We start from the raw sequence: 26,212 nt of genomic DNA on the forward strand, positions 1-26,212 counted from the left end.
GAGGAATGAGGGTGCTGTGTTATGGTTTTTAGAACCTTCACATGTAAATTTAGTAGTAAATTCCCTTATAAATGACCCCTGTGTACATGTCCCCTTAATTGGCTGTTAATTAAAGATTGCACCTTAGTTTGTCCATGTACAACACGTAGGACACTTTAGGACCTCTCTATAGTTATGTCATTATTATGTGTTCCAGGTAAGGCTGTGTTTCCAATAGTTGACTCGACGTTGCATCAATCAAATAAGATAGGTCCCTTTCAGTGCCCCAATCGTCTCTTCAAAGTGCCAGTAAGGCAGCGTTCGTCGCCGTTGCATTGAGCTGTTTTCGTTGGCGTTCGTCGCCGTTGCATTGGGCTGTTTTCGTTGGCACCACGCTACAAAACTCCATTGCACACGAGGCCAAGATCGGAGAAGAAGGGGGGAGGAGCCGCCGGATCACGGGCGTGGCACCACCTCGTCATCAAAGGTGGAGTCAGAGAGCCCTTACCAACCAAACATCGCCGAGGTGAGGTGAGGTGAGCCCACCGGTAGGCGTGTCAGCGGGGCCGGCGGCTTGATATGGCCAAGGCCAATAAAAGGGACTGCTTATGCAGACGAGTGAGGAGAGGCAGCAGATGAGCTTCAGAGAGACGTGTAAGGAGGCTGGGGACCAAGGAGGAAGAACCAGCGCTGACGACCGGGTTTTCGCCGCTGAACCAAGGGCGAGGGCATGCACGCGGGACACTGACGTCGTGCCGCGATCCTCGGACCTCCCTGCCGCCAGTTCCGTGGACCGTCTGCCCTTCTCATCCTTCCTGCCATTCCTGCCTGAAATTCCCATTTGTGTACATGAGTTTGTGCTGTTTGTATTGTCCTGGGTATAAGTAAGACTGTTTAAGGATTTGCGCTGTGTCTTCTTCTTCTGTATATTGCTTTCGTTCCTTCTCTTTCTTTGGTTTTGTATAGTTAATTAATAAATACCTGTTCCGCCTTATTCTTTTGGTTTCATTCTCGTCTGATCGCTTTAGTGATTTCCCAATCGAGTACCTGTGGCGCGATTTCGGCAGAACCGCTTATAATCGGGTTTAGTCCTTTGTTAACGGACCGCGTCGCAGCTCGCTTCGCTCGGCGCAATCCGTCTATTACGCTGTGGCCCGGGCGGGAGTATTTCCTCGCCTACCGGAAGGCGCTGGTACTTAGGTCATAGGAAAAATTGGCCTACTACCCTATTCAGCGCTGACCGGGAGTGACGTCATACCCACAGGACCGGTCGACAAGACAAGGGGATTAACCCCCCCTTGCTAACGGGAGTGCCGTCCCCCGGATCCGTAACAATATATATATAAATATATATATATATATTTATTTATTTATTTTTATATATATATATATATATATATATATATATATATATATATATATATATATATATATATATATATATATATATATATATATGCTGAAACGCAAAAGAAACTTACCACCTTTGAAACCTTTAAATATCAACAATAACACTGCGTGTAGTAAATGTGTGAACTTATTTGTGGACAATAGTGTCCTCACTGTCAGACAAAACGGTCACGGATTGTCACTTGAACCTTCAATGGTCACTTCATAGCATAGCTGTTGAACAGCCGTTTTGACTGTCAGTGATTAGCCAAGAGGTACGGGATGATTTTAATGAGCTGCACGTGATGTCTTGATATTGGCTTTAAAAAGGCCAGTGCAAAATGGGCATTTTGACCCAAAAATTTGACCATTTTGACCAACTTCAAAAAGACCGAAAACACAAAAGAAACTTACCACCTTTGAAACCTTTAAATATCAACAATAACACTGCGTATAGTAAATGTGTGAACTTATTTGTGGACAATAGTGTCCTCACTGTCAGACAAAACGGTCATGGATAGTCACTTGAACCTTCAATGGTCACTTCATAGCACAGCTGTTGAACAGCCGTTTTGACTGTCAGTGATTAGCCAAGGGGTATGGGATGATTTTAATGAGCTGCACGTGATGTCTTGATATTGGCTTTAAAAAGGCCAGTGCAAAATGGGCATTTTGACCGGAAAATTTGACCATTTTGACCAACTTCAAAAAGACCGAAAATGCAAAAGAAATTTACCACTTGTTTGAAATGTAATAAAATTGTAACAGTTCAAAATAAAACAAACCAACAATTGCTAATTGAAACATTGGCATTTTATTGATGACATGTCAAGTTTTTGACCAAGATACACCATCTCATCAGTTTGTTCTACAGTACAGAACAGCACAGGGTGCAATGTCAGTCCCCTTTCAATAGCGTGTATGGCCACCATTGTTTTGGATACAGGCAGTGCATCGTCGGCGTATACTGCCTACCAGTCTTTGGATGGATTGCTGCTGGATTCTGTCCCACTCAGTCCTCAATGTCTGAAGCAGCTCTGCCCGTGTCCTGGCCCTGCCAACTACGCGTCTCCCAAGCTCATCCCACAGGTGCTCTATGGGATTCAGGTCAGGGGAGAGCGCAGGCCACTGCATGGTGTTGATGTTCTCGCCTTGGAGAAATGCAGTGGTAAAGCGAGCAGCATGGGGACGAGCGTTGTCATGCTGAAAGGTTCTCAGTTCTGGGTGGTCTAGCAGGAATGGCAGCAGATGAGGTCGCAGGATGTTATCCACATACCGCTGGGCGTTAAGATTCCCATCCACAACCACCAGTGGCGTCCTGTACCGGCCTGATATGGCTGCCCACACCATCACACTTGGGCCACCCCACCTGTTGGCTTGACGCACGCAACAATCGGCATATCGCTCGCCAGTTCTTCTCCAGACACACTCACGGCTCACGCCCATCAGGACTGTCCACACAGAACCTTGACTCATCGCTGAAAGCGACCTCGTTCCACTGCGCCAAGGTCCACCGCTGATGCTGCTGGCACCATCTCTGACGGTTGCGGCGATGGGCAACCATCATCACGGGGCCTCTGTATGGTCTTCTGGCAGTCAGACCATAGTCATGCAGTCGTCTTCGTGCAGTATCATTGGAGATCCGTGGGTTTGCACGCCCCGGAGTTTCTGCCGCAGTGCGGGATGCTGGACGGAATCGATCCCGCAGGTGACTTCAGACCATCTGCCTGTCCTGCCTTGCAGTGGTGACTCTTGGCCTCCCTGATCGAGGTCTGTCATCTGCAGAGTTGTGGAGGGTATCTCTGTCAAACCAGGGCCGATATCGTCTGGTGTGAACAGCCAAGGCGACGTGCCACCTCACGTGGTCACGTGCTCAGTCCACCTTGCAGCATGCCCAGGGCACGCTGCCGTTGATCCCTTGACAATCGTGGCATGTTGATTGAAATGCCCATTTTGCACTGGCCTTTTTAAAGCCAATATCAAGACATCACGTGCAGCTCATTAAAATCATCCCGTACCCCTTGGCTAATCACTGACAGTCAAAACGGCTGTTCAACAGCTGTGCTATGAAGTGACCATTGAAGGTTCAAGTGACCATCCGTGACCGTTTTGTCTGACAGTGAGGACACTATTGTCCACAAATAAGTTCACACATTTACTATACGCAGTGTTATTGTTGATATTTAAAGGTTTCAAAGGTGGTAAGTTTCTTTTGTGTTTTCGGTCTTTTTGAAGTTGGTCAAAATGGTCAAATTTTTCGGTCAAAATGCCCATTTTGCACTGGCCTTTTTAAAGCCAATATCAAGACATCACGTGCAGCTCATTAAAATCATCCCGTACCTCTTGGCTAATCACTGACAGTCAAAACGGCTGTTCAACAGCTGTGCTATGAAGTGACCATTGAAGGTTCAAGTGACAATCCGTGACCGTTTTGTCTGACAGTGAGGACACTATTGTCCACAAATAAGTTCACACATTTACTACACGCAGTGTTATTGTTGATATTTAAAGGTTTCAAAGGTGGTAAGTTTCTTTTGCGTTTCAGTATATATATATATATATATATATATATATATATATATATATATATATATATATATATATATATATATATATATATATATATATATATATATATATATATATCTACTATATAACTGCCTCTGGTGACTGGCTCTGGCAAAAGCAGACACTTGGGGGCATTTCTCTTCGCGAGAAAAAGCCGAAGAGTCAAATATGACCACAAGGACCAAATTGAGATTTTTATATGGATAGAAAGAATAACTTCTCCAGATTATTATGCACCAAAACATTTTTCCAAGAAACAACAGAAAAGTTGTGAAATTCGACGAAGAATCCAAAATGTCATTCTCAAAATGTGCTCAAAAAGACACGAAGATCGCGAAATTTCGATGTTTTACTACGAGCCATACATTGTAATTTGAAGGAGATCCCTGACATCTATGTTTGGGATGACTGAAAAGCTCAACGTGTGCAGTGTGCACATTATTTGTGTGTGTGAACGGCATTGTGAACTTTGAACCTAATTATCTCCATTGTTTAACAAAAATATAATTGTCATTAAAATACCATAACTTCGTACATACTATGTACAGTGCATTCAGAAAGTATTCAGACCCCTTCACTTTTTTCACATTTTGTTATGTTGCAGCCTTATGCTGAAATCGTTTAAATTAATTTTTCCCTCATCAATCTACACTCAATACCCCATAATGACAAAGAGAAAACAGGATTTTAGAAAGTTTTGCAAATATTTTAAAAAGAAAAAACTGAAATATCACATTGACATAAGTATTCATACCCTTTCCTATGACACTTGAAATTTAGCTCAGGTGCCTCCCATTTCTCTTGATCATCTTTGAGATGTTTCTGCACCTTGATTGGAGTCCACCTGTGGTAAATTCAATTGATTGGACATGATTTGGAAAGGCACACACCTGTCTATATAAGGTCTCACAGCTGACTGCATATCAGAGCAAAAACCAAGCCATGAGGTCGAAGGAACTGCCTGCAGAGCTCAGAGACAGGATTGTGTCGAGGCACAGATCTGGAGAAGCCTACAAAAAATTTCTGCTGCATTAAAGGTTCCCAAGAGCACAGTGGCCTCCATAATTATTAAATGGAAGAAGTTTGGAACAACCAGGACTCTTCCTAGAGCTGGCCGCAGGGCCAAACTGAGCAATCCGGGGAGGAGGTCCTTGGTAATAGAGGTGACCAAGAACCCGATGGTCAATCTGGCTGAGCTCCAGAGATCTTGTGTGGAGATGCTGATGGGAGAAACTTCCAGAAGGACAACCATCACTGCAACACTCCACCAATCTAGGCTTTTTGGTAGAGTGGCCAGACGGAAGCCTCTCCTCATTGAAAGACACGTGAAAGCCCACTTGGAGTTTGTAAAAAAGAACCTAAAGGACACAGACTGTGAGAAACAAGATTCTGTGGGCTTTCATGGCGCTGCAAAATGCTGTGGTAGCCCTTTTGGTTCAGGGTGCCAATCACTCTGTGCAAGTCGCCGACTCTGGATCCAGGAAAAGAGCCCCAGACCATCACGCCTCCTCCTCCATGTTTGACAGTTGGTGTCACGCACTGAGGAACCATCCTTTCGCCTACTCGACGGCGTACAAAAACCCTGCGTGATGAGCCAAAGATTTCAATTTTTTATTCATCGGTCCATAAGACCTTCCAGTCTTCAGTAGTCCACTGGTGGTGCTTCATGACCCAGGTAAGCTTCTTTTTCTTATTTTGCCATCTTAGCAATGGCTTTCTTACTGCCACTCGACCTGTCAAACCCGCAGCTCGACGTCTTCTCTTCACAGTTGAAACTGAGACTTGCTCACTTCGACCAGTGTTAAGCTGTGCTTGAAGCTGCTGTCCTGTGAGCCGCCTATCACGCAAGCCGTTGACTCTCAGAAACTTGTCTTCTGATTCTGTTGTGGCTTTGGGTCTGCCATACCTCTTCCTGTCAGAGTTTCATCCAGTTTCAAAGTGCCTTTTGATGGTGTAGGAAACTGTACTCACTGACACCTTGGCTTTCTTTGCATTGATTCTGTGATTTATTTTTTTAACTCCAATTGTTTATTTGTTCTATGCTTAATTTCAGAGCACATTCAGACATTAAACTGCGTAAATTTCAATAAAAACTGAGGTGTTCTAAAACTTTTGACCGGTAGTGTATGTATGTATGTATGTATGTATATATAATATGTATATATAATATATATATATATATATATATAATATATATATATATATATATATATCAGAATATAATTATTTAGTGCTCCAACCTAATAAGCGCACGCAGTGACGTCACCGCCACGTACGTATGCCTTGCCTGCTAAATTCCGGAGGAGCCATCCAGCAGTACGTAATTTTAGATCTTATTTCAAATAAGAATGGGATACCTTAATGGCGGTTCATCACTGATAGTATGGAGTCGCATAATGACTGAATATTGAATGAATGAATGATCGTTTTAAGGCCATTTTCCCCGCTAGAGCAGGGGTTAGCCTTGCGGGCCCCATGACAATCATGGTTCCCTGTTTGAGGCAATGTTTTTATGGACGGATGCCCTTCCTGGCGCCAACCCTTAGTCGCCTCTTACAATGCGCAGGGATACGGTGTACCTATTCTAAACCGGGGTACACACCGTGATATATATGTCGAGGGTTTGGTATATATATATATATATATATATATATATATATATATATATATATATATATATATATAACATAGACAGTGACAATAATTTTTTGTCCATTAGAAAATTTTCAATAAAATAAGTTTTACGCGTACATTTCAATCTTCCCCATATGCACCAGGTAGAATAATTACGAGATAGCTGATCATGAGCAATAATGTAAATTTGAGTGCAGAGTAAAATTTATTTAAATAAAAATGGGGGGGGGGGGGGGAGGAAGGGGGTGTCGAGGGTTTGGTGAAAACCAAAAGGGGTCGTCAAGTCAAAAAGTTTGGGAAGCACTGACTGAGGGTAGTACTATACACAGACATTCATAAATCCAAGTTGTTTATTGAGAGAACAAAAAGCATCTGAAGTGGAAAATTATCTTTCTTCTTGAGGAAGAGAAACAAACAATGATCTAACTTCACGCGAGTTTGCACAGTTATCGATACAGGTTCCAGGAAACAAAAGTCTTCATAAAAATTGGACCTGAAAATACTTTATGACGATGTTTTATAGTAACAGATGTAATATACATATTGCTGGATACAAAGCCTTTATATAAATATTTTTCTTTGTGGAAGGACCAATCTGAGTTTGTGAACAAACTCCCTTCCAGTGAAACATGATTCCAAGTTTATAATCGGGTCGGGAATCAAACCTCGATGAGACGGCTCAAAGGTAAGAGTGCTGCCCATGCATCATTTCGGGCAGATTGGCATTTGAATCATGTGGAATGAGTGAATGTACTATCGACAAGAAAGTGAATGCACTAAAATTGCGGCTGAGCTGTCTCGCCTGGGTTTGAATCTCTCACCCTGGTGTTTCACATACACAGCAAGGTATCATTGTGTCTACTGTCCATTGCAAGGAAATTGAGCCGAAGGACCCGTTGGTCAGCATTGGGTATCCGTAGATGTAAAAAAAAATATATATATATATCAGCGTTTTTCATGAAGAGTCGGCGAGTTATCACCGGAACCCAAATTCCTGCCAGAATCACCTTCAGTTGAACATCAGGTCTGGCCAGGCAGTTCTTGAAAGACTTGGGCAAAAAAAGCTTCTCCAGCCGACCCCACATGACGGTGGGAATATTTATTACCATCAAAGTAGTCGCAGATAGTAGTAGCAAATGATTACATAAGAGGAAGAAAAAACAAGTTTGTTTCCTTTGATCCTATATGTCAGTTTTGCATAAGACCTTTTGAAGAGCTTTGTTCCGAAACCACAATACGGACATTCTCGCATGAATGGATACAGGTAGATTTTGTTAGAACTGCAAGCAAAGACAATAGGAAAACTGGGCAAATGAAAGAAAACTTTTTAAAGTTCTTACATGGGAGTAAAACATTGCAAATGTAAAAAATATGTAAACTAAAACAATACCTACAAGGTATGATAATTACGTCGTACCGTATGTACTCTAATAAAAAAAAGAAAAAGAAAATACGTATAAAGGTATAATAAGTTACAGGAACTGGCGAGTTCTTCAATACATTGTCACAGTTGTGACAAAAATAATGCCTTTGTAAATCAAACTGTTGTAATAAAGGGTGGAATGCTTGATTGCGGTACATGATTGCAGCAGCACAAATTCATCTTCATTGTAAAAAGGGAAAATAACAGCTTCCTGAAATAAACCTGAATAAAAGCAAGTGTCTCAGTTCAAAAGTTGACCTGAAGTTCAGACCCAGACCCACAATAGAAATTATTAAATACGTGTATACAAAAGACGACGATCATTTCCACTTGTGATGTCATCTCTGAAATTTTCTTCAAGGAAAAAAAAAAAAAAACAACTTTCATTTCCGTATGGATTCTGCTTTTTGTATTTCCTGCAAAATGAAATTCAAACAAAGAGGATGTGAGCAGCAATCAGTGAGAAAAGGGAGAATGCACACAAAACATCCATGGCAAACACTTTTGCTGGAACACATCGTCAACTAAATATTTGCCCGACTCAGGGCTTTTTCACCTGTACAAGGTTTGCAAAACAAATGTACAAGGTTTTCAAAATAAAAACAAACAAAGTTTGCAAACGTTAGCTGCCACAGCAGTGCTTCATGTGTATTGAACACCCTCAGGGCTCTCCCTCTGTTGAACCCACTGCAGCGTCTTGTGCACTGCTGACGCCCCCAGGGTCTTTGCTGTGCCAACAACTCATCATTCGCCGCAGCGATTGTGCAAGTAGTTGGCTTATAATGGTCACTTCTCTATCAATTTGCTCTTCACGGCTCTCGCTCCCCGTGCCCTCGCACTGTCCGCATCGTCAGATCAGGCCCGATTTTGCCATTTATTTATTTTCCCCTTTTAATCCTTCAAACCCCATTTGAGTTTATTCCTTCCACCTGTTCTCTAGTTTCTCCTGCTGGCCTTCAGCATTATAATTAACATGAATGAATGATCGTTTTAAGGCCATTTTTCCCCGCTGGAGCGGGGGTTAGCCTTGCGGGCCCCATTACCTGTTTGAGGCAATGTTTTTTTGTTTGTTTTCTAATGGCCGGATGCCCTTCCTGACGCCAACCCTTGGTCGCCTCTTACAATGCGCAGGGATACGGTGTACCTATTCTAAATTGGGGTACACACCGGGATCATTCATCCCAGCAAGCTGGTACTCAATTTGCCGACCTCGGAAGGATGACAGGCTGAGTCAACCCCCCTGGCGTTAATTCAGCGATCGACCGGGATTCGAACCCAGGATCCTAGGATCCCAAGCCTGCACCTGAACCGTTAAACCAACACCAGGCTTTAGCATTATAATTAACAATTATACAGCGTTGGGTTATTTATTCTGTTATTTTCTGTTCTCGTAATTTGTAATAAATTTATTTGCTTGTCATCGAGGTGGTGTCACTCTTTCACTTACATGGTGCAATTCGGCTCCAAATCAAACTATGTGGGAAATCAAGAGCCAATTAAGAGCAGCTCAACCCAATTGGCTGCCCGAGCTCGCATCAAGAGTCCTGCCCTAAGGGAGTTTCAAACTGCTGCCAAGAAGTGGCAAAATTGAGAATGTCTCTGCATTGGTACCCAAATATATTTGTGCAAATGTTAAAATCACATAAAAATCAAACTTCATTGTTGAAGACATTCTGCATGGACGAATAGAATGCATGCAATTTTAACATGAGAAAATTCGATTCCTTTTGCTGCATTGTTGAAAATTATGGGCAGATTTCTTCCAGTTGCTCTCAGGAAGCCAGGCCGGCTGCCCCGTCTGCCAGCACTTCTGGTTAAGGAACCTCATGGTGACTTGTTTGAGAAAATATACCTTTTATGCTAAACACTGGACGAGCTCCAAATCAAACTCGTATCCCCGTGTTTTTGGGCAATTTGTCTCGCCCACGGAGAATTACGGCAGAAACATTTTCAAGATGCACGCTTAAGTCCGGACTTGCCCACTTTCCCTTAATGATCAATGTGTTTGGGGATCTTAAGAGGATGTCTCTCTGTGTCAGGTGATGCTGAGAGGTTGGCTCTGTCACTGCAGCTCAATTAAGGTCGACTTATGAGGAATATTTCAATCTTTACTGCACCTCATTTAAACCATTTTAAAAAAAACTTTTAAAAACTGCATTTCCATCACATCCAACAATTATCAAAATGTAATTCCCAAAACATGGAAAACAAAAGCCATAATAATGGGCATCCACACTTTTAAGCGTCTTTTCATTTTACAGCATCATGAAACACGTCACTTCAACTTTACCTCCTTCAGCAGATCTTTCAGCTTGAGATATGCGTCTTCCAAATTATCATTTACAATAACGTCATCGAACATCCCCTGTTCCTTGCCTGGAAAGAAACAAAAACAAAATATTTTCTGGGTAATACCGGTAGAAATCTCGAATCCAGATCAATTATCCTCAACTCAATTGTCCAAAACCCTTGATATTGTACAATAATTATTGTACAATATCAAGGGTTTTGGACAATTGAGTTGTCGGAAAACACAGGTAGGTGTGGTTGAGCCCACCAGATAAAACCAAAACTGTACAGTATGGTATATTCCAAGGAAGGAAGTTCAGACATGTATAAAAGTAGAATGAGGAACTTGTCTTGCTAGTTAAGGCTAGTGTCGGGTCTGTTTCGACAGACAGGTAGATCAATGGATGGAACTTACATCATTGATCCAGGTATGCTAACCGCTATGGAGAAGCTGACGTTTCGAGCATTAAGCCTTCGGAGGGGATCTTTTGCAACTCCACACCGACTAATTTGTCAGAAACCAGGAGAGGGAGGTTCGCATTGGCCAAGTTGTTTTTACATTTTGCACCCGGATCACATAACAGATACCATAAAAAAAAAAAAGAAGACATTTTTAAAGTGCCGTTTCTTTTTGGGTAACCACCTTGGGAAAGAGTAAAATGTTTTGTTACGTCTCTTACTCATTTCCATATCCTGGCTTGCAGTTTGCAAACGTCTCTGGATGGCGTCTTCCGTTTCAGTTTGTCGACCACGCAAACGTCTCTCCTGTAAAAGATAAACAAGAAGGCCAATCCCATTTGGTTATCATTGCGTAAACAATGAGGGTTTGTTGTGTTAAACAATAAGAATCAACGCAACTCAACAAGCATATTCCTGGCATATGAGTGGTAAATAAAAAATACAAAGTGCTCAAAAGTTTCGGTATTGCACTGCAGTGAGTGAGAGGCTCATTGGCTTTCAATGAGTGGAATTAAGCAACAACAACATAAGCTGGCAGGATGGCCTTGAGGTGTGCACACTCACTTCTGAGCTGTCTAACCTGGTTTCTGAATCCTGACCCAGCTATAAACTGTGACCCTGGTGTTCGACATGCAGAGTGATGAATCAACGCGTGCGTCGTCCATTAGATCGATGTTAAACTGGGTGTGCTGTCAGCATCCAATTGTTGGTGGACCTGAAAGATTCCTCGTTGTCTTTTGTAAAGAGTACGCGAGTTATTCTTCAAATTCAAAATTTCAGTCTCCTCCAGTCAAATGTCAGCAGGCCTAGCCAGCCGGTTAGTGAGTTGACCAAAACGTTCCTTAGCGGCTAGGCTAGGGCCCTTAGCAGGCTACGGCCTAGCCGATACCACAAGGTGATGTTAATATTTGGGGCCATTAAAGTACTAGTTGGAGTAGTTTCTTTGTCAAATTTTCTGTCCCAAACCGTATTATGCTGTGTTGAATCGTTTAATTTGTCTCTATAGTTGGGTCAGGCCTAGTACCTGTGATAGTAGAGGGTGCTTCCCCTGTTTTTATGCATCGCTTTCACTCTTATTCCAGTTTAATGTTACGACTGATTAATCCCTCAGCTCAATCCATTTCCTTAGTGCCCTAAAAAAATCCCCCCCCAGGAAAAATCTCTCCTTCTCCACGAGGACAAATCTTGACAAAAAACCCCAACAACCAACAACAACATCATTTATAAAATCCAAACACCAATCTCAGTGCTCAGTTACTCATTTTCCTATCCCTTCTATCTCATCTCCCTCTCCATTCTTCACAATATTCCCAAACCGAAGAAAACATTTCTTTTCCTTAAAATTTCTTCACAATATTAAAAAATAAAAAGCGCTCCCAAAGATCATCTTTAAATGCCTCACTCTGCTTATTACTCCATCAGGTACAACCATTCATTCTTCATCAAAATCTCTCTCTTTTCTCTTTCACAAGGCTTATTTCCCCAAATCTCCTCACTCCTGAACGCTTAGTTCATCCAGCCTCCCTCCTCTTTCATTTACAGCTGAATTTTCCTCCATGCCTTCAACCAAAAACATTCTCACCACCACCCCACCCAGGAAGTCTGTCACAGGTTATCCAGTCTGGGAATCCTGAGGAATCCGTTTTGCAAAGGTTACGTGCACATGACAAAAATTCCCCTTCACGTTCATTCATGGTGTCAAATCCCTCCATGTCAGTACCTCCTCCCCCCCCCGACCCCCCCATCTGCTCACTCCTCATCCTGCACTCTCTCAGCTCTCCTCACCCCCTCCCTCCCTGCCCCGCTCCTCACCCTCTCAGCTTCGCCCTCTCCCCACACCTCCCTGGTTTCCCTGCACTGCACCTTCTCCTTACTCTTTTCCACATCCCTACGTCCTATCAGCAGTTCCTCTCTCCTGTCCCTAACTGTGTGGACCTCCAACATTCCAACCTGACAGATCTCTCAATTTATGCCGCTGCCGATAAACTGGATATCATTTAATTAACAGAATCCTTAATTAACAGAAGCGCTAAAAGAGAGGCTGAGTAGGGTAGAGGATGATGTGGTTGAGCTTGAACGTGGTTGGATGTCAATGAAAGATAGTCTGTTGGGAGCCGTTGGTGAGGTATGTGAATGGACAAAAGGACCACCGAGGCACTCGGAAACATGGTGGTGGGATGATGAAGTTGGAAAGAGGATTGACGAGAAGAGGAAGAAGTTCAAGGAGTGGCAGAAGGCGAAGGATACGGGAGCAGAAAAAGCAGAGCATGACAGTTATAAAGCAGCCAAGAAGGCTGCAAACAAAGAGGTAGCAAAGGCGCAGGAGGCATGTAGGAAAATGTTCGGAGAACGCTTGGATTCGGAAGAGGGTCAGTGTAAAGTATCTCGACAAACTGCGATCAATTGTCGTACGCGTTTATTCACTCTGCCGATCAAGGCCCGATTCACAGCAGCGCCATCCGAGCTCTGGCGTAGGGATACAACCCGGTCCCGGTGTAGGGATACAATGGTGAACATTTGCACTGCATACATGACATCCTCCCCTTTAAGTCCAAAATTACCAAGAGCAATACGTGCTAGATTTCCAGAATTGACATTTCAAAAGCAACATTTCCAAACCATGTGAAAATATGTGTGCAAACGGTTATGAGAATAATGAAAATACGTGAAAATAGAACATGTGTCAACGTGAAAAAAAAACATCTTCAAAGATTCAACCGGTCGGGTGCTTTTCTCTCACGCATTGAGCGTCGCGGTGTACCAGTGGATACAGAGTCCGAGGTGATTCCTTTGGGTCGCGGTGTACCAGTGGATACAGAGTCCGAGGTGATTCCTTTGGTCTCCACGAAGGGTGTAGCGTTTGCAGAGGTTTTCGGGGCATCCGAGCCGGCTGGAGCGGCCACGCCGATCTCCGGCAGTGGCGGGTCGAACTGTTGTCCTGACTGTGACGATGCTACAGGCTCCATCGACTCACAGTGACGGTAGGTTATGTGGTCCTGATGTCGACGAATTTCGCGGCCGTCCTGCAGGCGAATCACACTGGACAGTGGACCTGGCTTCTCGATGATGTCTCCCGGTAGCCACGTCGCACCTGCACCAAAATTTCAGGCAAACACTGGATCTCCAATGTTGATACATCGACTGTTGGACGTCTTATCGTGCACCAACTTTTGATTAAGCTGGCTCTGATAAACATTTGATGATATGTCTGGTTTGAGATTGTCAAGTGTCGATCTCAAGTGTCGTTTCATCAATAACTCAGACGGAGCTGCACCGGTTGTTGATTGTGGCGTGATGCGGTATTTGAACAGGAGACGAGACAGCTTTGTTTCCAGGGTTCCCTCCTGAAGTTTCTGCAATCCGGATTTGATGATTCCCACGGATCGTTCGGCCAAGCCATTTGAAGCCTGGTGATGTGGGCTGACAAACTTATGTTTGATGCCGTTCCGACGTGTGAACTTGGCAAACTCGGTACTGGAAAAACACGAACCGTTATCACTCACGATCATCCTGGGCAGACCATGAGTGGCGAAACAGCGTCTGAGTCTTTCGATGACAATGGCTGACGTAGTACCACGCGTCACATAGGCATCAATCCATTTTGTGTGCGCGTCCGTAATTATTAGAATCATGCTGCCGTTAATAGGCCCGGCATAATCGAGATGTAGGCGATGCCACGGTTCGCTGGGCCATTCCCAGGGATGCAGTGGCGCTTTCGCAGGTGTATTCCGGGTGCTCTGGCAGGGGTAACAATGTCGAACATGATGTTCGATATCAGCATCAAGATTCGGCCACCACACATAGTTTCTGGCGAGTGACTTCATCTTCACAATCCCGGGGTGACAGTCATGGATTTCATCCATGACCCTGGAACGCAGATTTTTCGGGATCACGACACGACATCCCCAGAGTAGGCAACCATTTTCCACGCTGAGTTCGTTTTTACGTGCTTTAAAAGCCGCAAAATCTGGGTCACCCTCAGGTAGCAAATGCCATCCAAGCTGTACAGCCTGGACAGTTCTGGACAGAACGGGGTCTCGTCGAGTATGAGTGCGGATCTGGCCGGAATCGACAGCACAATCTTCCAGATGATCCATCAGTGCGATAATGGATCCTGGTGTAGGCGAATCATCAACGGATTCTGGAAGGGGTAACCGACTCATGGCATCTGCATTTGTGATAAACGAACCGGGCTTATAACATATGGTGTAGTCATAAGCAGCGAGAAACAGGGACCAGCGGATGATCCTGGGCGGTAGTGTGTCAGATGTCGCCTTAGTTGGACCAAACAGACTGATCAGCGGCTTGTGATCAGTGCGAATCGTGAAATGATGTCCAAGAAGGTACTGGCGAAATTTGCCGACGCCTAAAACGATTCCCAATCCTTCCTTGTCAAGTTGGGAATAGTTTTTCTCTGCCGGGGACAACGTTCTGGATGCAAATGCAACCGGTCTTTCCGTACCATCAGGCATCACGTGCGATAATACACTCCCCACTCCATACCGACAGGCATCGCATGTCAGCACAAGATCCTTCTCTGGATCAAAATGAACGAGAACATTGGACGATTTGAGCAGATCCTTAGAGGTCTGGAATGCTGATTGTTCAGTAGACCCCCAGCTCCAGGAGACTCCTTTCCTCAAAAGCCAATAAAGGGGGCCCAAAACGTCGGTCACATTCGGGATGTAACGACCATAGAACTGAAGCAAACCGAGGTATGACTTCAATTCGGTCACATCTCGTGGAGAAGGAGCATCCTTGATAGCTCGGACTTTCTCATCTGTCGGGTGTAGACCCTCGGCATCAATCGTATGACCCAGGTACGTGACTGATGGCACCATAAACTTGCACTTGTCTCGACGCAAACGTAGGCCGGAGTCCGAAATCTTCTTCAGAACTCTCTCCAGGTTCTGTAGATGTTCCGCGTCCGTACGACCAGTAACCAGAATATCATCCTGGTAACAAACGACGTTGCGTTCGGCGGCAAACAAACTGTCCATGACACGCTGATAAATTCCAGGTGCAGATTTCACTCCAAAACTAAGTCGGTGGTACCTATACAACCCACGATGCGTGTTGATGGTAAGATACTGTTTCGAATTCTCGTCCAAGCAGAGCTGTAGATAGGCGGATTTGAGATCGAGTTTCGTAAAAGTCTTGCCTCCCGTGAGACGAGCATAGAGGTCTTCGATCCTCGGGATTGGATATTTATCCAATGAAGAACACCTGTTCACGGTCATTTTATAATCTCCACATATGCGGATGGACTGGTCCGATTTTATGACCGGAACGATGGGCGCCGCCCATTCGGCATACTGGATTTGCTCGATGATCCCCAGATTTTCAAGATGATCCAGTTCCTTGTCAATCCGCTCACGCAGGGCGAAAGGGACTGGGCGAGCCCTGCAAAATATAGGATTGGCATCCCGGTCAACCCTGAGTTTAGCCGTATGTCCTTTCAAGGTTCCAAGCTCATCCTTGAAGACATCCGGGTACATATCCAGCACATTTTTGAGTGTGTATGCTGCGGTACGAGAAACGTTGGCTGCCCGGAGTTGATGAATGCTTTCCCACTTCAGTCGAATTATGCTCAACCAGTTCCTGCCGAGTAAGGAAGGGCCCTTTCCAGGAATGACGATCAGGGGTAGGTGAAACTCACGGTTATCGTAGCCCACCGTGACATCACATGTACCGCAGGGAACAATCTTCTCACCTGTATAGGTGGAGAGTCCATAGGTAGTAGGTTTCAGATGGGGTCGGTCAGCATCACTCCACAGGTTTGTGAAAACAGCATGGCTGATGAGCGAGACGGCCGCACCAGTGTCGACCTCCATTTGCAATGGTCGATTGTTGACGACAACATTGGCAAGAAGAGGGTCCCGCCTATGGTGAGAATCAATATGAAGCAGGTCATACGATTCTGAGTTGTCGGAAACAGAGCTCACCTGGTCAAGCTCGGGTTCCTCCGAACCGATAAACTGATGAATCTTGTCAGCAGCTTTTCCTTTTCCCGATTTGCGAGTGATGCAAGCTGGAGCAATATGGCCAGTTTTCGAACAGAAATGGCAGGTGGCATCTTTGAACCGACACGTCTCCGGAGGGTGCTTTCCGTTGCACCGAAAACAGTTGTTGTGGGTTTGAGACTGCACTGGCTTCTGACGAGGAGCCTTGTTCCAACGTTGTGGCTGAACATGATCCAACCGATTCACAGCAGGGCTGGTACCAGATGAGCGAGTGGCACCGATGCTTGTAGCGTTGCGTTCAGCACTTTCCATGGAAATGGCGGTGTCTCTGGCATTTTGGAACGTCAGTCTTCTCTCAGCAAGCAGGCGTCTACGAGTGCGGTCATCGGACATGCCAACCACCAGCAAATCACGAAGCATGTCATCGATTGTGTCCCCAAACTCACACAGATGTGACAGTTTTTTGAGGTGTGCAATGAAGTCTGCGATCGACTGACCTTGCTGCTGTCTGCACATGTAAAAATTAAACCGACACAGGATGACTGAAGGAGATGGGTTGCAATGTTCCTTCAAAGCGGCCTTGAGCTCTGCATACGTGAGCTCCTGGATTGTCCGAGGCCGAATCAGGTTTTTAACGAGTGTGAACGTCTCACCTCCGCAAACGGACAGGAAGACGGCCTTCATCCGGCCTTCGGTCGCAATGCCGTTCGCCTCGAAGTAGAAAGACAACCGCTCAGAATACGTGTCAAAATCCCCCTCATGAGGGTCGAATTCATCGATATGGCCGAAAGATGTCATGGTCTAGATGTTTACCTTCGTCGCCATGTAAAGTATGTCGACAAACTGCGATCAATTGTCGTACGCGTTACCTTCGCGAGAATGTCGTACGCGAGAATGACAGAGATGTCGTACGCACTGCATACATGACAGTCAGAGAGCGGTATTCAGGATTGCAAAGCAGATAGCGAAAGAGAGGTGTGATGTGATGGGGGTGAGTTGCTTGAAGGATGAAGTGGGACAAATCGTTGTGGACCCAGATGGAATTAAAGGAAGATGGAAAAGATATATGGAAATGCTGTTGAATACAAAGAATGAATGGGATGGCAACATAGAGAATAACCCAGTTTTAGGACGGGCAGAGAAGATAACTGAGAAGGAAGTTGAGGAAGCGATAAAAGCAATGAAGAGTAGAAAAGCGGGAGGGCCGACGGGAGTTGTGGGAGATATGTTGAAGGCAGCACGAACTTGGGGTGTGAAGAGAATGACAGAGATCTGTAATCTGGTGGTGAAAGAAGGCCGCATTCCAGTGGATTGGGAACTGAGTACCCTCGTCCCTCTATACAAGGGGAAAGGTGACCCTCTGGAGTGTGGCTCGTACCGAGCGATAAAGTTATTGGAGCATGGAATGAAGGTATTGGAAAGGGTGTTGGAGAGGAGGATAAGGAAGAAGGTGAAGATCGACGAAATGCAGTTTGGATTTATGCCAGGAAGAGGAACGACAGACGCACTCTTTATTGTGAGGCAGTTGCAGGAGAAGTACATGGAGAAGAGGAAGAAGTTGTTTCTTGGGTTTGTTGATCTGGAGAAAGCATTCGATAGGGTTCCACGCGAAGTATTGACATGGGCATTGAGGAAGTGAGGAGTGGAGGAATCATTGATCAGAGTAGTGATGGCAATGTACAAAAGAGCGCGCACAGCTGTAAGGACGAAGGACGGGAAAAGTGGTGAGTTTGAGGTGAAGGTGGGAGTGCATCAGGGGTCGGTACTAATTCCACTACTATTTGTAGCTGTGATGGAGGTGCTGCTTCAGAATGTAAAGGCGGGTTTACCGTGGGAGTTGTTGTATGCAGATGACCTGGTGTTGATTGCGGAAAGTATGGATGGACTGAAGGAAAAGATGAACAAGTGGAAGGAATGTATGGAGACAAAAGGTCTGAAGGTGAATGTAGGAAAGACGAAGGTGATGGCAAGCGGTAAAGCATGTGGTGAGGTGGAAAGAACTGGGAAGTGGCCATGTGCTGTGTGCAGGAAGGGTTTCGGACTGTCGGAGTGAACTCCATTCAATGTACTATGTGCGCTGAGTGGGTTCATCAAAAATGTAGTGGTCTGAGAGGGTCATTAACCAGTGTGGCAGCTACATTCAAATGTAAGGTGTGCACAGAGGGAGCTGCAGATGGAGGAAATGTTGAGTTGGATCTTGGAGACGGCGTGAAGCTGGAAGGTGTGAAAACATTTTGCTACCTAGGAGAAGGTAGATCAGACTCGGCAACGGTTGCAAGAGTGAGATGTGCATGGAAGAAGTTTCGGGAACTGAGTGGTGTGCTGATGAGGAGGGGAGTGTCGTTGAAGCTGAAGGGAAAGGTTTATGCTGCATGTGTGAGAAGTGTTATGATTTATGGGAGCGAGACATGGGTAATTAACGTAGAGCAGCAACGAAGGCTGGAAAGAGTGGAAATGCGAATGGTTCGGTGGATGTGCGGAGTATCGTTGAGAGAGAGGAAGACAAATGATGAATTGCGAAAGATGATGGGAATAGAGCCTGTGATGGATGCTGTGAAGAGGAACAGGTTGAGATGGTTTGGTCATGTGTTGAGGAAGGATGAAAGTGACTGGTTGAGAAGAGTGATGGAAATGAATGTAGAAGGAAGTAGAGGATGGGGAAGACCGAGAAAGACTTGGCTAAAGATGGTCGAAGAAGAAATGCGGGCAAGGGGGTTAACAAGGGGAGATGCAGAAAATGGGGCAAAATGGAGAAGATTGTCATGGGGACCGCAAGGCTAACCCCCGCTCTAGCAGGGAAAATGGCCTTAAAATGCATGTTGTTGTTGTTGTAACAGAATCCTTCCTCCCATAGGATGTCTCTGACTCCTTGGTGTCTCTCCCTGGCTATTGTCTCCTCCGGTATGATCCACCTGGCGGTGGAGTTGCGCTGTGCAACAACTCTAATTCTCACTCTCCATGTACTGCTCTTACACCCTCCAAACCCCAGGAACAACTCTGGCTGCGACTTCCCCTCCACTTCCACCTCTTGTTTATCTGTATATTCTACTGTCCTCCCGACAGTGACAACTCCATCTACATCTCTGTCAAATAACATGGACCAACTTTAATCAATCATCCCAACTCTCTCTTCTTCTTCTTTAATCAATCTTGCGTCGGTGAACAGCAATCTTCAAGTCTTTCCACACATTCTCAATGGGATTCAAGTCTGGGCTTTGGTTAGGCCACTGAAGGACTTTCACGTTCTTGTTCTGAAGCCATTCCAGTGTTGCTTTGGCTGTATGCTTGGAGTCATTGTCCTGTTGGAACGTAAATCTTTGCCACAGTTTAAGGTGTTTTCCACTCTGAAGTAGGTTCTCCTCAAGGAATTGCATGTATTTGGCTCCATTCATTGTCTCCCAATCTTTACAAGTCTCCCGTTCTCTGCCGCTGAAAAGCATCCCCAGAGCATGATGTTGCTATCACAATGCTTCACGATAGTGAGGGTGTTAGATGGGTGAAGAGCTGTGATCAGCTTCCACCAGACGAAGCGCTTTGTATTCAGGCCAAAGAGTTCAGTTTTCGTCTTTGTCAGACCACAGAATCTTTTTTTTGCCTCATGCTCTCAGTCTTTCACGTGCCTGCAAACTCCAGGCATGCTGTCATGTGCCTTCTTAGGAGTGGCTTCCTTCTGGCCTAGATTTGGGAAGTGCTGCAGAGACTGTTGTCGGTCCGGCAGGTTCTCCCATCTCAGCCAACGAACTCTGTAGTTCTGTCAGAGTAGTCACTGGGTTCTTAGTCACCTACCTGACCAAGGTCCTTCTTGCCCGGTTGCTCAGTTTGGTCAGTCTCGGAAGAGTCTGGGTAGTTCCATATTCTTTCCATTTCCTCATGATGGAATTCACTGTACTCTTGGGAACTTTTAACACTCTAGAAATTGTTTTATACCCTTCTCCAGATCTATGCCTCCTCACAATTCTATCTCTGAGTTATACCGACACTTCCTTGGATGTCATGGTAGAGTTTGTGCTCTGACATGCACTGTCAACTGTGGGACCTTATATAGATAGGTGTGTTTCTTTCTAAATCATGTCCAATCAATTGAATTGGCCATAGATGGACTATAATCAAGTTGTAGAGACATCTCAAGGATGATCAAAGGAAATTGGAGGCAGCTGAGCTGAATTTGTAATGTCATAGAAAAGGGGTTGAATACTTATTGACAAGACATTTCAGCTTTTAATTTTTAATTATTTTGCAAGAGATTCTAAAAAAGAAATTCCATTTTGTCATTATGGGGTATCACGTGTAGATCAGTGACAAAAAAAATCTCAATTTAACCCATTTTGCATTCAGGCTGTAACACAACAAAATGTGAAAAAAGTCAAGGGATGTGAATACTTTCTGAAGGCACTGTATTGTAACTCCTCCTCAATGTGGATGGAAGGCAGTGTAAGTTCAACCTTTGCCAAAACGTTTAAATTTACTGGCAATGACGTAGTTTTTTAAAATCAACATGTTGGCAGCGGTTATCTTGCTCATCGATCCTTCACAAACCATTCCACCAATATCAACATGGATGGTATGTAGCAGAGATAGAAATCGATTTTTTAAATTATGGAGTGAAGTTCGGTGACAAAAACGTCCTCGTTGGCACTATGGAAGGTATATCATTACTGCAGCATTAAGTGCACATCCCTAACCCTAAGAATACGGATTTTCCCACAAGAATTAGGGAATTATACCCTCTTTTCTTACAGGCTCTAAGGGTCGTAGAGAAGCTGCGACACAAATCGTACACATGCAGACAGATACACGAGACAATTCCAGACTTGACTTTCACACAAACACAGCCGCTGAGATTGAGGGAAGTGATGTCACTTCCCAAAACACTGGGTACCAGTGACATAATCTTTTCTCTCTGCATTCAGAGGGGCAAAAAAGGAGTAATTTCCTCCTTCCCATGAACGCCAATCTTGATACTATTTGGTCTCGTTCTAAGGAATTAGGAACATGTTTCTTGAGCATAAATTCACCAAAGTTATGTTGTTACTTGAGGATAAATTCCTGCATACAAGAATGTAAAGTGGAATGATTTCACAAATGATAAGGTCAAGTAATTTTGAGTCGTTTTTTATTTTTCCATTTCATAAACAATTAACTTTGAATACTATTTACTTTGATTCTTGTTTTTCCCTCGTTAATATTTCACTTCTTGTTTACACATTGGCAGCGCTACAAGAAGCCTTACTGGGTACCCGGTGCTACTGCTCGCACCATCACGTATCATCTTGATTCGATTTTTGTTCCATTCAAATGTAACTTCATATACAAGCCTCGTTTTTATTGAATTATAAAAAAACATCTCTGAAGTCCAGATAATTCACTCACTTTTGGGGGATTTTTGATGTAGCGTACTCTTTACCATGCATTTTGTGGTTTGAGTGCTACCTAAGCAAGGCTCTAAGCTTCTTGGCAAGGGATATACTGGTGGATTTGTTACGACTCGGCCAGGGTTCGAACCGTCGACCTCTCAAACTCAGAGAGGACACTCTAATCTAACCATTACACAACCGAGTCTGGTCATTCACTCGTTACAAGCAGTTAAACAAATCACTCTTCACCTCCAATTTTAAACTCAAGATAGGAGGTGCAACATTCCTGGGAAACTCCAAATAAACACGAGATGACACCAACCAATATTTGGAGCGAAGGGGGCTGAACAGAAATGTAGATGGGGTTAATGGTCGTAGTCTTGATGTTCTTTACACCTTGCAAATCAACATCCAGGATGCAGATGCGATTTTGTTCCTGAACGGATTTCACAGCACTTTTGCTGCAGAAAAAGAAAAGCACGAGAAAAACAGTTTACTCATTTGAACCGTTTCTGTTCAAAAATGGAGTTTTGATTCCCCTTCGAAACAAATAACCTGTTAATGATTCAACTCCAAGATGGATAAGTTATTCATTAGATTCAATGAGAACATAGCAACCACAATATTGTCGTGTTCCCTGGGGTTAACACCCCTGGGGACGAATAGCCAATCGAGCTTTAACTCCGAGGCGTTCACTCAAACAATGGCGGCTCTTCTTTACACGCGCGGGAGCGGAGGTTAGCAAAGCTCTTGCGTGCACGGATTCCACTGTAGTGTCCTCGAACCATGACAATTAAACAAGGCCAACATGGAATAAAAATGCAATAAATAAAGTGTTTAATAAAATTAATGCAGGTAACTAGATATGCACGGTAAAATCTAATTCCTAATTGGGGCGCCCCCATACGAACTCGTATACAACACAAGAGGAGAAATAAATGAAATTAATAAATGTGTGTGGTTTGTCTGCTTGGTACTCAGCTTTGAGCGGCCCTTGAACCCCATTGGTCCTTGAACGGGTCCCCACGTGGGAAAACACGCCCTCGGCGTGAAGTCCGTTCACCCCACCAACCGCCGAATGTGAAGCGAGCAGGCCCTTGTTCCGTCCTCGTCCCATGCTCCACAAAGCACCGAGGTCTCTCAGGTGCACACAGCCATCACAAAGCCAGCATCAACAAATCAGGGAAAGGATGCATCTGCTCCTCTACGCAGCCAGGAACAGAGCGAGCGAGCGAATGCCACCGCCAAGAGCGAGCACGAACTGCGACCGCACGCAACGAGAACCCAGCGCCAGAGAGACAAAATGGCGGTCCCTTCGCCTTTTTGTTCCCCGGTCTCGAACGTCATCTGATGACGTCCGTGCATGCTCCAATCAAAGAGTCCATCTTGCCTTGACCAATCATCACTTCTCATCTGCCCCTGCGATGACTTGGCTGGTGGCGTCATTGGCAGTAATTCAATGTCTGAATCCAGTGGCTTTATTTAATGCTTATTATAATTACGTTCCGATCGCTTGGCTGGTAGCGTGTGTGGTGTAGTGTCATAAGGAACAAGGGAAAAATCACAGAGGCACTTACATACAGGGGATTTATCCTTAAACCCTACCTACACTACCGGTCAAAAGTTTTAGAACACCTCAATTTTTCCAGTTTTTGTTGAAATTTACACAGTTTAATGTCTCAATGTACTCTGAAATTAAGCATAGAACAAATAAACAATTGGAGTTAAAAAAGAAATCGTAGAATCATTTTGTTTAACAAAATTTAATTTAAAATTTTGACTCAGCAAAGTAGCCACCTTTTGCAGATATAACTGCCGAACACACTCGTGGCATTCTTTCCACAATGGAAATCAAATATTGTTCAGGAAGTTCTTCCCAACACTGTTAAGAAGTTCCCACAAATGTGTTGCACTTGTAGGTTGCTTTGCTTTTACCCTTCTGTCCAGTTCATCCCAAACCAGCTCGATGGGGTTTAAGTCTGGAGACTGTGCTGGCCATTCCATGATTTGAAGCCTACCGTCTTGTTCTTTTCCTCGAAGATAGTTTTGACATAGCTTGGAGGTGTGTTCAGGGTCATTATCCTGCTGTAGCATGAACCCCTGACCAACTAGGTGTATACCAGAGGGTATTGCATGGCGCTGCAAAATGCTGTGGTAGCCCTTTTGGTTCAGGATGCCAGTCACTCTGTGCAAGTCGCCAACTCTGGATCCAGGAAAAGAGCCCCAGACCATCACACTTCCTCCTCCATGTTTGACAGTTGGTGTCACACACTGAGGAACGATCCTTTCGCCAACTCGACGACGTACAAAAACCCTGCGTGATGAACCAAAGATTTCAAATTTTGATTCATCGGTCCATAAGACCTTCTTCCAGTCTTCAGTCATCCACTGGCGGTGCTTCATGGCCCAGGCAAGCCTCTTTTTCTTATTTTGCCATCTTCGCAATGGCTTTCTTACTGCCACTCGACCTCTCAAACCTGCAGCTCAAAGTCTTCTCTTCACAGTTGAAACTGAGACTTGGTTACTTCAACCAGTGTTAAGCTGTGCTTGAAGCTGTTAGTCCATGGGCCAGACCAGATATGGGTACCATCTCTGGTGGCAAAGCCTCACTATGTTTTTTTGATAGTTTAGGACCTACAGATGAGGAATTGAGGTGATAGCAGTGTGAAATTGGCAGCTTTTGGTAGTTTTCACCTCTCAAACATCACCCTACCGCTATAATTTGAAGCCCAAAATTTGGGGGTAAGGGAAACTAAAATGACTGTAGTTTCGCTCTGGATGGGTCAATCCTAACAATATACCACTCATAATGTCCGTCTATGTAACCTCTATCTAAATCAAGGTGTATGCAAAATATTTCATTATGTAGGTCACCAGAGGTCAAAAGGTCACCAATTTTAGGGGGTTCCCAAAATTGATCATAGGGCAAGTCATGTTGCTTGAATAAAGTAACAAATCACCCAATGGTGATTTAAACACTTGGAATGCATATTTTAGAGGTCTTCAGATGATTCTAAGGGGACATTATTGAGTTCCTTTTGCAAAATTTTATTTCAGAGCAATTGATTTTGAACCATTTCTTGTAAATACCTAAAATCCAGGGTTTCGGGGGTAGGGGAAACCATAATGACTGTAGTTTTTGAGTGGATTGACCAAAATTGAAAATCTAATACTCAAATTGTATGTCTATGTACCCTCTATCATAATCACACTAGATTATGCAAATTATGTCCATATGTAGGTCTCCAGAGGTCAAAAGGTCACAAATTTTAGAGGCTGCCAAAATCGTCGTTAGCACAACTTATTCTACTAAAACAAAGTAGTGAAAATGAACAAAAAGTAATATCAACTTCCAGAAATTATATTTTAGATGTCTTTAGGTAATGTTATTGCCTCTATCTCCGGTTAGTAGTGTGCAGAAGAAACTTTTAACAGGCTCGGGAACACAACAGTTCTTTATTTCAGTATCCAGAGGCCACTCATTACTTATCTCCTGCGCTCTGACAATTTTCCGAAGTTGTAAGGCTGCTTTTGTCAAGACATTGTCTTCCTCCTGGGACGAGACGATGTTGTATTCCTCTCTCATGGAAAAGTGTTCCTTTGCACGCTGGTCAGATTTCAGGCTTGCTGGATAAACCAGAAGTTTACCGTTTGTATCATTTACAAACCGGAGAGTTTCGCCAAACTCTTGTTCTAGCTTTCTGCGTAAGTGTTTCTTTGTTAATGGTTTCACTTCTTTGATGCCATGAGCAAGAAGACTAGTAGCTAATTTGGATGTTAGATGTGTCATTGGAATGATATCTGGGTTAAGGATGAAGTCATTTTGAATGTAAGAAAACAATTCAATTTCTGCCTGCTCTAATGCATTAGCATACTTAGTCTCAGGATCATCAATGTCTTGCCTACCCCCTTGAGACAATTCATGATCCTCCTTTGTGTAAAAACGACAGCATGTGCGGAGGTAATGAGCTTCTGCTGCCACTAGTTCTCGATCAAGGAGGGCTAGAATCCCAGTGTCCTTTTTTCGTAAAGCAGCATCCCGTACTGTTTGGTCAGCACGCAGCTCTCGACATTGCACTCATCGTTCTCTTGTATTTTGTCCTTTAAGATACCTAACCTTCAGACAGAATATACACGTGGCATCATATACTCTG

The 26,212-nt window shown here is 44.2% G+C and overlaps 1 protein-coding gene across 4 annotated transcripts in view; it reads right to left on the reverse strand.

The window, feature by feature from the left end:
- Positions 1–6,906: 6,906 nt before the first annotated feature.
- Positions 6,907–26,212, reverse strand: part of LOC137431525 (guanylate kinase) — a 73,435-nt gene continuing 54,129 nt past the window's right edge. For all 4 annotated transcript variants that reach the window (XM_078782194.1, XM_068122922.2, XM_068122921.2 and 1 more), the window contains 4 exons: positions 22,381–22,519; positions 10,963–11,047; positions 10,284–10,369; positions 6,907–8,409 (listed from right to left, as the gene is read on the reverse strand). In XM_078782194.1, coding sequence (XP_078638320.1) covers positions 8,377–8,409; positions 10,284–10,369; positions 10,963–11,047; positions 22,381–22,519 — 343 coding nt within the window. In that variant the 3' untranslated portion in view covers positions 6,907–8,376. The remainder of the gene's footprint in view (positions 8,410–10,283; positions 10,370–10,962; positions 11,048–22,380; positions 22,520–26,212) is intronic.

The sequence above is a fragment of the Myxine glutinosa genome, chromosome 7 (genome assembly GCF_964187855.1).
Source record: "Myxine glutinosa chromosome 7, kmMyxGlut1.1, whole genome shotgun sequence".
In the NCBI taxonomy this organism is placed as follows: domain Eukaryota; kingdom Metazoa; phylum Chordata; class Myxini; order Myxiniformes; family Myxinidae; genus Myxine; species Myxine glutinosa.